The following is a 12,732-nucleotide window of genomic DNA, read 5'->3' as shown; positions in this document are numbered from 1 at the left end:
TTTGTTCAATAACCATTTAAAGACATAATTGGCATTTTGAAAAAAATTTGTTGCCACTTTTCCCCTTTCCGTCCAAATCAGGCCAAAATGGGTAGAAAGCTTATCTCTACTATAGCCTCAAAATGAATATGGCCAAATCAGTCTATTTCATTTCTTTTCTGATATCAAAAATCTCTCAAACGGTGGCAAATTAATTCTCTCTGTTACTTTCTTTTCTTTTCTGGTCAAATCTCTCCTCCTAAACGCACTATAAAAGAAAGAAGAGAAAAGGGAAAAATCTTAATTGTCAATTTAAAATCTCATGGTTACCTAATTGGTGTTTCCCCTTACGATTTGAGATACTATAAGTGGATTCTTTCGACTCTTACCTTAGCTAACAAAATATTTGTTGCAAGTATATTTTTAATGTTTGTGTGCAATACAAATACAAATCAACCAAAAGAAAATTTCATCCTTTTTTCAATTCTCTCACATCACCTCCTTTTCTTCTTCTTTGTGTTTGTCCTGTGCTCTTTTTTCAGAAGTACTCTATCTTGATTTTTTTCATTTTACATTTCATAGTTGCTTTTGTTAAATTTTACTATTTTGTACACATCGATTATTCTTGTTTTTCTATGATGAAAGCTTCGTTTTTTCCCTTTTCTCTTTAATCCAAAACTTTGCCTAGAATGAGGGAGAATTGATAAGTTTTTGCTTTTGCATTTTAGTTGCTTTTTTTTTTTTGCATAAATTTATTTGTTTTGTAGTAAGGTAAGTCTCATCTCGGCTAATTTCTTAGAATATATGTAAAAAAAAAAAATATCGCACAAATGTATCTCTGACACTCTCCATTTCTCAATCTATACCTGTCGTACTGAGTCAGCACGGCAGCAGGATCAATTGTGAGCGACCGCAGAACCTCTGCAACAATTTCAGTACACTAAACGGCCCACAAAATTTTTTTTTAAATTACCCTGTCCCCAACTATGTCCAGTCAGCATGGCTGGGGATAGACGGTAAAAAAAAAAAAAAAAAAGGGCTTTGTCAGTTTTTGCCAGTCTTTGTCATACGGTTGCCAAAGGCTGACAAAGCCCATATGACGGAAGGAAATTTAGGCTAATTAGACTACCAAAGTGATTTACAAATCTGCAAATAAAAGAGTATTCATACTGATTTCATAAGTAGGCTTAAATTAAATCGGATCCTAAACTTAATAAATTTACTTAAACCCCTAATTATACCTTAAAAGTCAGAATTAATTCATCAAAATACACATTAACATCATAAAGAAAGGCCAGGACTCAAAAAATGAGAAATTATATCCATTTTTTGCAAATGTTGAGACCCTGGCATAATTATGCAAAAGTTATGGGACAAATTATAAATATAATTTATGGACTTAGATGAAAATTAGTAAGCATAAGAACATAATAAAATTTTTACAAATTTAAAGAATGCCTAAAACACATAAAATATCTAAAACTACACATTAAAAGAAAAACAAAGGAAAGATAAAAACAAAAAAGAGCTCCATATTCTTTAATCCAACCGAGTTCCATAACAAATTTGGACATTTGACTGAGGCGTCTGATCGAAACAGAAATTACTTACGTAATTCTAATACAATGAATGTAAGCCCAAATGAAATATACGAGTAAGTCCAACTCAAAACTAAAGTAATTAAATTTAAAACCTAAACACGATTATACTCTACCCACTTATGAAGGACAAATCTTAATCCATGAATAACTCCCAAATGCAAGTCTAGTAGAATTTTTTTTATTTTCTATTAAAGTAGCCCCTAAGTCAGAGTATTTTTAAAAATAAATACATTGATTAGCTTAAGTATATACAAAAAAAAAAGGAAAAATCCTTGTCATAATTTGATAATGTTTTACTGATTTACAAATAAAACTAGATAAAAATTAACATTGACTTTGTTATTAATTTGAAATACTACAATTAGTCATTTTTTGCTATAAACTTGCAAAACGAATTTCATATGCCTTGAAAGCAAAAGCCTTAAACCCTAAAGCCTAAAACCCCAACTCTAAAATATTAAAGCAAAAACCCTAACCCAAAAATCCTAAACCCTAAACTTTAAAAACCAAAATAACGTTTAAAAGCCATTTTTTTTTTACGCCCAAAGTCATTCGACAAGGGTTGCAGCCGTTAGGGTGTAGCAGCAGCAGCCATGCTGACTATGCACGGCTGCGGCTGACACACCCTGACGGCTACTGAATTTGTGGTGTCAGGCAGCCGTGCACAATCAGCACGGCTGCGGCTGACACAAAAAATTTAGCAAGTGTCAAAGAGCCATGCGAAATTCATTCTTGCTGCCGTGCTGACTCAGCACGGTAGTTCTAGTATTAGAAAACCTCTCTGTCAGACATACATTTGTGCGATATATATATATATTTTTTTTACATATAATCTAAGAAATTAGCCTCTCATCTCTTGTTATGGTAAATCTTTGTGGAAGTACAAGCAAACTTCTCACCGCATTCAAACTCCGTTTGATCAAAGGGATAGAATATTATATCTAAAAACATTGGGGTCAAATGGTAATTTGATTATAACAAAAGAGGTCAAATAACAATAAGACCCAATAGTTACATCCAACATCAGCATCGACGTCAATCTAAAGAACGAAGAAAAAGAAATCTCTACAACATAAATTCTCTTTACTAATAAAAGATATTGAAGTTTCTTTAAATTGCGTGGTACAAAATGAGTTAGTTATTAATCAGAATCATTGTTTTGAATAATTAGTTAATTATCAAATATTATAGTACTTTACATATCCATAGACCCCGTTTGACAAGTGAGTTATTTTTGGTATTTGTCTAAAACTTTACTGTGTAACTTACTAAAGAAGGTGTAGAAATTTTTTTTGAAATGTGTAAATTTTTGGATATTTTGAAGTATATGGTTTAAAAATTTTGAGAAATTTGTTGAGATTACTGTTGTTATAAAATTTGTAGTAGACAAACTTGGCAAAAAACTTGCTTGCCAAATAAGGCCATAGTTTGAAAGGGGTGGAGTCACTCATACCATAAAAATTTCTTGGGCACTGCCCCCACTCATTCATGAAATTAGGAAACGAAACTTTATTAATAACTTTAAAAGGTGAAAAATTTGCATTGAAAAACTGGTCCAAACTATTTTGTGCCAAGCTAATTGCATAAACAATATTTGCCGATTGAGGAACTTTCTCTACACATGCAAATACATAAGAAAAAAAAAATGGAGGAATCTATTCTTAAATTGGTAATAGAGATAAAAAGTTGTTTTAGGTTAAATATTAAAATAAGCAGATGGAATTCAAAAATTTTTTTGGATATAAAATACAAATTAACTTTTTATGCACTGAGAGCATAATAATTTTTTTATATTAGCAGATTTGGATGTATATCAAATATATATGATTTGAAATTCAAATTTCAATTTATGTTATGTAATTAATATGATCTAAGAGCTGTTAGTGTAAAAAAAAAAATTATACTTTGATACTGTATAAAAAAAAAGTTATCCATAAAATACGGTTACACGTTTGGTATTGATGCAATAAGCTGCTAGCAGCATTTGTTTATGTCAACAGCATTTGTGTATGCTTGTCATTGGTGCAATCCGTAGTTAGCACCGCATGTTTGTTATAGATACAAAAAATGGTTAGCACCATTTGTGCCATTTGTGTATGAATGTATGCTTGGATTTCATACCAAGACCTCCGTACCACTCAATCCATGCTTGGGTTAAGGTTCTTAGCTCGATCCCTTTTGATGCAAATACTTATGAGAGAATGGAAGTGTGTTTTAATGTTCTCAAATACGTATGACATGTTTTAGTAATGAATCCTAAGAAACTGTTCGTAAAATCAAAATTATTCAATATGATGAATTAGTTAAAGAACAAAAGGATTATCACATTTTCCAAATTAATTCATGCTCCAAGAATATCAACTGAAGTAATGTCATGGTAAAACAGAATACACCATTAAGTTCTTTTTTGGAGAGAAACTTACCAATTAAGTTCTTTTTAGAAGAGAAACTTTCCAATTACCACACTAGATTATTTACTTAAAGGAATATTTTTTCCATTTGAGCTAAATCGATTTTTTTTCAAATTAAAAAAAAAAGATACAAAACTGAATACTAGTGAGTGAGAATAAGATGTTCAAGCCAAAAAACCAGGGAAAAAAAAGAAGAAAAGAATACTCATTTTCTATGAGAAAATATGTAAAAGCTTGTATGATATATGTGAAAAAAAAATTTAAAGAATAACGAATAGATTTTTTTCTAAGGACTCGTTTAGGATTGCTGTGCATTTATTAAAAAGAAAATGCTTTTAAGCACTAAAAGTGCTTCTAAAGTGTTTGATAACTAATTTTTCATGATTTAAAGAGTCCAATTTTTAGTAATTTAAAAGCACTTGTACCAAAAGTATTTTTATTTTTTTTGGTAAGCCACTGCAATCTCAAACAGGATGTAAATGATATATTGGCACGGTAAACTCACTTTTCCATTTTTTTTTTTGGTATAAATAAAAGTTTTGCATAGGCTCAATATTTATCAGTATTGGGATGCAAATATGCTTTTGAAAGGTTTGTTTGGATTGTAGTTTATTTACCAAAATATATTTGCTTACATCATCATTACAATTTCCAACACACCTTTTTATCTTTCCAATTACCTTTTTATCTCACATACATCACATCATAAAAAGTGTTACAGTAAAAATATCTCTAATAATTCACAATCCAGACAACTTATAAAGAAGTTGCTGTGGACCTGTGCTCAGCCCATCAATGTAACTCTCGTATTGGCAGCAAAATTCGAATGAGTCGAGGAAGTAATTCGCTTTTTTACCACAATCCAGCAGGACCTTTACCATCACTACAATCTGGTAGGTCCTGGAACGTAATATGTTTGGTATCTTTGTCCTTCCAAGTAAATTCCTACCATTAGGGTTTCCCTCGCCAATCTGTACTTTATAGATGCATGCGGATGCCGCAAGCCTGTAACCATCCCAATGAATACTCTCTGTCTCTTCTCCTCCTCCCTGCTGCTCCCCGACCCATCGCCTTACTATCATCTCCGCCGCAGAAGGGATGGTAGCAAACTAGCAATCATCCCGGATAACCTTAATTTCAATCTAACCTCTGAGTGAGTTGCAAGGTCGCTCACTTACAAACTTCTTATTTAGCAAACACTTTCTGCTCCCAGCCGGGCACTATGGAGCAGGGTTCCACACACTGGCCTTCAGTCAGATTCTTTCTTGATGCCAAATTTGCCCGCTTCTGTGCAGGTGAATAATGTTACAGTTACACACTCCCTTGCCAATCTTACCCGTAACATCAGAATGTAATTACAAATTTACGGAAGAAAAAGTAAGAAAACGAAAGAGTTTGTACGATATTGAGATTGCACTTCTAAGACTGGCCTATTTGTTTCCAGGAGTGGATCATGTATTGTGATCGAAAAAGGGTGGAGAAATTTAATGGGATTTGGTGGTTCTTGAATTTGTGGTTAATAATCTACGGCTCTATCATCGAGTCAACAGCAGGTGCCATCTCAATGGCAACCCGTCTGCCGCATTGAGCCTATATCATATATTTCCGGGCTGAAGATCCATGAAATTCATTCCTTATTGTTTCTTGACACAATAGCTCGGATACAAATTATTAACCCTGCATTTCGATCAGCTTTCTGCATTCTTTGTCTTGGTTGTGAGGTTTGACAAAAGGCACTCCGTCAGACACGGGGGCTTTGTTCTTGATTTGCAATAACAAGCCACCTTTTGCATGGTGCCTATAAAGTGCTACTTATCACGATTGGAGGAATTTAGTTATTTCCACTACTTCCTTCAAATTTAGAGTGGCTAAATCTTAAGATCATCTTATTCCACTCTGTAGTCTCAGTCGATACAATTCACCATTTCTGAAGTCATTTTAACCATTTTTCTGCTTGCTATTGCACCTCAACCATACTTGTCAAAGTCTGTTTTACGGGGTGTTTACGTTGCTTGGAATGAGACTTCCATGTGAAATGGAGCTCTCTCTAGTCTCTCCCTTGCGCAACTTAAACTGCTGCAGGGGAGGCATTTTCCCCAGATGTCAGTTTTGTGCCAGCTTTTAGGCTTTTAAAATGCAAGCAATGATGAAGAGTAACATGTAAGAAGAGCCAATTTTATGCTTTGGTTCTTCGATGAAATGTATTTGTTACGCTTGGCTTCTGAGCTTTTCTCCCACTTATTGTTTGTTCAACTTTCGGGATTCTTTTAGAGTGTCCAGATACAATTGCATGCAATTATCTTTTCAAAGGCATGTTTTGGCTAGCTTTCTTCATCATCTCCTTCCCGGTTGCTTCCAGGCTTCTGCTCTGCTGAATGGTATCCCCTCTGCCGTAGGAACACTCCAAGAATGTGTTTCGACCATCACAGCTGTCCTGGCTTATGACCATTGACTGAAGATTATACAGGGTCCCGGTTGCAGATTTTGGAGCTTGGTGTCCACCAGCCGTTGATCCTCTAGATTTTCCATCCTGCATTGCTTTCTTCTCCTCACAATCTAGGTGTGAAGTAGAAAGAATCTTCAGGATTCTGCCAATGGACGAGCCTAGGGAAGATGGTTAAATGATTGTGCACGAAAAATTAATTCAATGCTTCTTGAGCCAATCATTCCATGTTGCCGAGAAAAAAGTTTCTTCAAGCAAAATGTCTGCATTATATTTTACGTTACTGGAATTTGGTTTATATGCTCACTTCCTGTTTATTCTTGTTTTTACTAAGCACCCTGAAGACGACAGCTGCCTGAAACGGGGAATTCAACTGGATGAAAATTCTGTTTTGGAAGAACTTCTAGCCTAGGAAGGGACAATACACGTTAAAAATACAACAAGGATGACACTAACGCGCATCCTAAGACGAAGACAGGCACCTCGGCTTTCAATGTGTCCATTTGACTTGAGAAGGCTTAGAGGCTTGCGATTAATAATGCCATTTACAGGGAAATCAGATACCTGATGATGGGTCAAAGGGAAATCCTTGGATGACACGAATTTCATGAAATCTTGAAGCTTAGAATCTGGAACAGCCTTTTCTGCTTCCAGAGTGATTTGCACGCCCTCATAAATGAAGTTTGCAACTGATACGAACTCCTTACCTGTAAAACCTCTGGAAATTTTGCCCCTTGTCTACCAAAGCTTCCAAAAAATTCCCACGTAGTGACTAAATTCAACGAGGAATCAGAGAAAAAACGAACAAGAATTTACCCAAAAAAAGGCGAGGCGAGGGAGGACAATAGTCGTTAAGAAAACCGGTGATCTGGAACCAAACTTTTAGCAAGTGCTATAGTATCCATAAATAAAAGATGGCGCACAGTTGAGTTAGTAGTAAAACATTTCGATTATCTAGTCTATCAATCCAGATGGATATTGATTACAGATGACGAATTAAACAGCGGATTAGAGTTTCCTTTGGTTATGCGGATGAAATTTACATCAGAAAGTTAACAGCCGTCCATGCAGCGGAAACCTCATTCCACCTGTGAAAGGCCACCTCCCAATTCAGCCCGTGTCCTGCATATAGATGTCCTCAGCTCGTTAATACGATTCCAACGAACGAACCACAGTGACAAAAAAGAAGCAGGACTTCACCAAAGTAATACTAACAAAGAAAAGTTCTTTTTTTTTTTTTTTTCAAACAAAGAAAACTATTGATCATCTGTAACACACGGATTAAACAGTACAAACACATTAAAGTTTTTTGGTAAAATTTGAGTAATCAGTGTAGTACTGATGAAACAGAACATTAAATCTTGCTATATTGTAACAAAGGAGGGAAATTATTATTGAGCTAAGTTTTCTGTATTATATCCACGAGGATGCAGATATGTTAATAAACACCGCATTAGTAACTTGAGATTGAACTACAAGACTTCAAACAAACATGACTTAGTTTATCATTGTACAGATGCTTCCACAGTACGTTGTACAAGCTTTCGATACTTAAAAAAAGGAAAGATTGAAAAGAACCCCAGAGTTGGACATTTAAAAAACCAAATTATATACTCACTTGTGATCTGAAGGATTTGGCCTCAGTTCATAAACAATTGTAGCAACGACATCTCTCTTCAACTGTTAATAAGATGAAAACAATGTCATCTTCTTCAATACTGATAAAACACCAAGATTCTCAACTTAAAAACAATTTACAACAAATTAAACCTTCGAGTGGAGACCAACTTCGATTACCTGTGTGGCTTCACCTTTTAAGCCAATATAATGAATTTGAGTGGTCTCTCCACCAAAGTTTTCTGGGAAATGCAAAGTGATACTTGCCACGCTCTGAAACTTAGCATACCTGGTTGTTTTGCTCAAAGCATCAGAATAGCAAAACTTCCAATAACTATAACAGTAGCCAATATGGTAATTATGATGCCTCAGAGTTACCTACAAATGCCCTATTAGTCAGCAGTCCCCAAATTTACAATGTATTGGCTATTAGTAAGGAGGAAATACTCAGATATACTGTTTGCAACATCTGCATTAAGTAAATTTACAGTAACAAAAACTGTTGCTTATCTTTTTTTTTTTTCTTTTTCTGGAATATTATGATGTTAAAAGCATTTGCATTTGTCCATTGACAAAAGCAAGGGCATTTGAAATTGGTTATAGATGAAGAAAAACAGAAGTGCTAAACCAAGTGGTGAACTTTAAAGCTTACATAGGGCTTCCATATTTGTCAATCTTACCATAGTCAATAAAGGAAAAGTATTATTACAAAGAAATGTAACAAATCCCCTTCTCAGACCAAAGTTTGCATACTCGCAATGTCAAAATAATTAGGTATCAACTTAAAAAATGCATACCTTGTTTGGTATTCTAACACTCCTTGGAAATTTTCCACCAAATCCCATTCCTTGAAAAATGAGGATAAGTGAAATAAGTAAATTAGGCCAAGCATTGAACCTCCAAAACTAATACAAGAATACCTGGATTGGTTGAATGGATTGAGCATCTGAAAAGTCAATACCATCCTTATTGATAAACCTGCATTGCATGCAAAGTACTCTCTATTCAGGTAGAATAAACACAATTGATAGAATAAATTTCAATGACTGCTAATTCAACAAAGGACTCTCATTAAGCCATAAACTATATATGACCATATCTTCAACAAGAAAACACATGCTTGCTCGAAAAATGGGCAGCAACGCAATTAGAGTAGAATGTAACAACTTAGGAAGGATATTGTTTAACTCACGCTCTCATTTTGGCAGGACTTGTTCCATCAGCGCCACCAATAACTGATATGCTTTTGATTTTAACATCCGACGTAAACCTAACCAGCAACAAACAAAGTAGGATAACAGAAGCCACAAACAGTTGCAAAGAGTTGCTGAAGGACTGAATTTCAGAAACTATATGGAACTAACTGCTGCAGTGCTCGTGCTTCTCAACAGATACAAGAGAAGAGAGAATGAAGTGATTGGATCAAGCTACAACCTAGAAATTCCCATATCTATTTCCTAAGCAGGATTGTAAATGCTTAATCTCAACATTTTTTAGAAGAAATTTTTCATGATAAATAGGATAAGTAGGAAGGTTATGAAAAACTCATTAGAAAACTGGACGAGGGCCAATCACAAGCAGTATAAATTGCATGTAAGCATGAATTTCATCATACTTAATATTGGCAGCAGGAAACAAAACCAATAAAATATTTTAGCTCACATGTATCTGAAAATGACCATTTTAAAATGTTAACAGTAAAATCTATGGTTTATTGGGCCAAGTCACTGCCAAAACTAGAAGAAAAGAAAGACATGGTGAGGCAGATAGTAAGTAAATTGACAAACACTAGCAAGTAAATAAGCCAAACAATAGGTTCAGGTTAAGAAAGTATTCACGCACGGGATGAAGACAATTAGTTCTGGATCACCCTCATTGCTCTCCAAGTAGCCCTGTCAAGAGAAAGAACAAAAATTTTAGACCTCTTGCAGTGAGGAAATAATGAAATTTAAGAGTTATGGTATCTTAAACATTACAGAAAAGTGGCAAAAAGACAGAACCAGCGACCTACTTTAAACTTTCAAATTTGAACAGTCAATGCACTTAGAAGGGCATCAAGCTAGTAACAGCAGATATCAAGCACATTTCTTGCATAAGACAGTGGGAGGAGGGGAGTCTATCAAAACTTCAAAAACTCATGTTGACATCGTGTAATCTATTAGAGACCTAAGTAGCTTCTCATTATCTCTGATGACATGATTACCAAGATCTAGGTGTAAATTCAAGTTTGATGTGTGTCATTTCAGAGAGAGTGCAATTCACAGGCAACATTGCATGACCATTCAGACTACAACAAATGTCAAGCACAAACAAAATTCCGTACTCATATACCAAGGAGAATGACAATAAGGTTAGCTGATTTGTCTTGATGAGTAAAATTAATCTAGGGCTTAGAAAAGCACCTCGGAAGAATTCAAGCGCTGGTCCCAAGCTCTAAAAACTGACCGAACGCTTCCTGAGACAGCCTCATTCAATGCAGATACCTTTCACAAGAAACAAAACAGCCACTTCCATTATTTCTTTTTCCAATAAACATTGAGTACAAGTGAAAGAAAAATACATGTAAAGGATATACTTGTCTCTGTGTAAGCAAATAAGCTGTTCACTAAGTATAAAGTAATCCAAGATTGAATTCCACAAGGAATATATTCTTCAGTTCCAACAAATAATTGTTTGGATAGCTTGGTATTTGCAAAAAATTATTTGGTTGCATCATGAACACTGGTGAATAAATGAAATGAAACAGATAGATGTCATTTCGTAATCTACATATAATCACGATATCTTCACTTAAGCATGTCAACAACAGCTACATTTGAATCAAAAGTGAAATGATTTATGTATATAGTTGCCACGATAATAAAAGGCTTAAGTGCTGAACTTGAAGACTTGCAAAAAATAAAAACAAAATGTAAAAGGTGTCACTCATCTGTCTGCTTAATTATCACAGCAAATAATTACTGACACACTAATATCTAATCTAAATAGACTGTCTAGATCAAGTTAGAGGATTCTGAAGAAAACCATTTTAATTGAGAAAACGATCAAGAAAGCATCTAGCTTTGAAGAATAAGAATCAAGCTTATCTTCCAAATATGCAGGATTAGCCACGATTACATCAGTCCTCACAACTACACTAGATGACAAAACTAATCTACTTTTAACAAAATGAGGGTAGAACTAGTAGAAAAACCTAGAAATCAACACGAGATTGCTAAACATTTAAACCCTCTTCACCATCTACAGAAAAGATCCCATGATAACCAGACCATTCTTGAGTACCTAATATCATAGATAAGCCAAAAGAATCAAGAACTAATACTAGTTTCAAATATGGAATGTGAACCGCAAACAGCACAGGTCTCAGGGAGCTCATATGAATATTTTTCCCTCCTTAACTCAACAATAATGCGATGCAGGGGTAAAATCAATATAAATTATTCAATCCATGGTTTGTAACATTATAATTTTTCAAGCTCGAAATTACAAAGCCAACTTTCCACTTGGAAGCATCAACAAGCACTCACACTTTCCCATTGAATTTGCAGCCGCAGGAACATAATATTCAAGACTTTAGGGTTTCATCAAATTTATGCTACAAACCCATACACCATTTCACTTCCGGAACTAAAATTAGCAAAACCCATGAATTTTAGCGCAAAACCCGTTATCAACAAGCAAGAAATTCGGCCAGTTTTTCATAGAAATTGCAACGGCTCTAAAAGGAATAAAAGGACAAAACAAAAAATGAAACAAGCTCGGAAAAATAATACAAGAAGTTTGAGCTATAAGAGAAAAGGCAAAGAACCCTGGGGAGGTCAATGTGTTGGTAAAGAGTCCAATTAGCAGAACAATCATGATCCTCGCAGCTGTGATCGTGCAAACACGCCATTTTTTGCTCAGCTAGTGTTCTTCCTGAAGATGGTTCGTCATATTTAATTTTTCTAATGGAAGATGTCTTAAAGTATTTACACGATGCCCCCTTGAAGTTTCTACAACTATATTGACATACCACACTTGCGCTTTTCTATGAAACGTTTCTTGTTTTCTTTTCTTTTTTCTGCTTGTATAGTTATTGAAAACCTTTTAATTCTAAAGTGTAAATATATACCTAAACATAACAACCTAATGGCTATTGTGGAAATTTAGGAGTGAAAATAGAAGAAGCAAAACTTTAAGTTGGAAAAGAAAAGAATAAAAAAAGATTGCATTATTTTTTCATGTTATTTGGGAGTTTTCGAAAACAAAGACGATAAATTAATTGTACTTTATTTGGGAGTGGAGATTACATTTTACATTAGAATTCTCAAAACTTAAAATTCACATAATATTTTGTAAGGTTATACAGTTATGGTATATTAAAAAAATCCATTTTCCTTAATAATTCTTTCTATTCTTATCAAAATCCCCCCCCCCCCCCCCCCCCCCCCCCCCCCCCCCAAATGAGCTCTAAAATTCTTATAACTGGTTTGGGAGTTGGAACTTGATGAGAAAATAAAAGAAAGTAAGAGAATTAAAAACCTTTTTAAGCTCATTAAGTATTTTTTTAAGATAAAAAATTAATAAATTTAACCAATTTATAAGAATATATTTTAATGATATAGTTTAAAATGTCTTTTGCCCATTTATAAGCTGATTTGGTAGACAATTAGAGATATCCTTGTAAAAAAAATTTTTTAAG

At 34.3% G+C, this 12,732-nt stretch overlaps 1 protein-coding gene, 1 long non-coding RNA gene and 1 other non-coding gene across 3 annotated transcripts; 2 read left to right on the top strand and 1 right to left on the bottom strand.

Annotated features, from left to right (window-relative positions):
- Positions 1-5,007: 5,007 nt before the first annotated feature.
- On the top strand, positions 5,008-6,740 carry LOC113704400 (uncharacterized). Its single transcript, XR_003451707.2, has 2 exons — positions 5,008-5,286; positions 5,436-6,740. It is a non-coding gene; the product is annotated as an uncharacterized lncRNA (long non-coding RNA).
- On the top strand, positions 6,129-6,221 carry LOC113705127 (small nucleolar RNA R24). The gene has a single exon (XR_003451775.2). It is a non-coding gene; the product is annotated as a small nucleolar RNA R24 (small nucleolar RNA).
- A 563-nt stretch (positions 6,741-7,303) lies between the features above and the next one.
- LOC113703683 (uncharacterized) lies at positions 7,304-12,016 on the bottom strand. The gene is made up of 9 exons (XM_027225127.2): positions 11,860-12,016; positions 10,454-10,534; positions 9,894-9,943; positions 9,244-9,321; positions 8,972-9,029; positions 8,849-8,898; positions 8,232-8,340; positions 8,053-8,114; positions 7,304-7,556 (listed from the first exon to the last, which is right to left on the bottom strand). The coding sequence occupies exons 1-9, from the start codon at positions 11,941-11,943 to the stop codon at positions 7,514-7,516; spliced, it is 615 nt and encodes a 204-aa protein (XP_027080928.2). The 5' UTR covers positions 11,944-12,016; the 3' UTR covers positions 7,304-7,513.
- Positions 12,017-12,732: the final 716 nt, after the last annotated feature.

The sequence above is a fragment of the Coffea arabica genome, chromosome 8c (assembly GCF_036785885.1).
Source record: "Coffea arabica cultivar ET-39 chromosome 8c, Coffea Arabica ET-39 HiFi, whole genome shotgun sequence".
In the NCBI taxonomy this organism is placed as follows: domain Eukaryota; kingdom Viridiplantae; phylum Streptophyta; class Magnoliopsida; order Gentianales; family Rubiaceae; genus Coffea; species Coffea arabica.
This window is presented reverse-complemented; position numbering and strand designations above follow the sequence as displayed.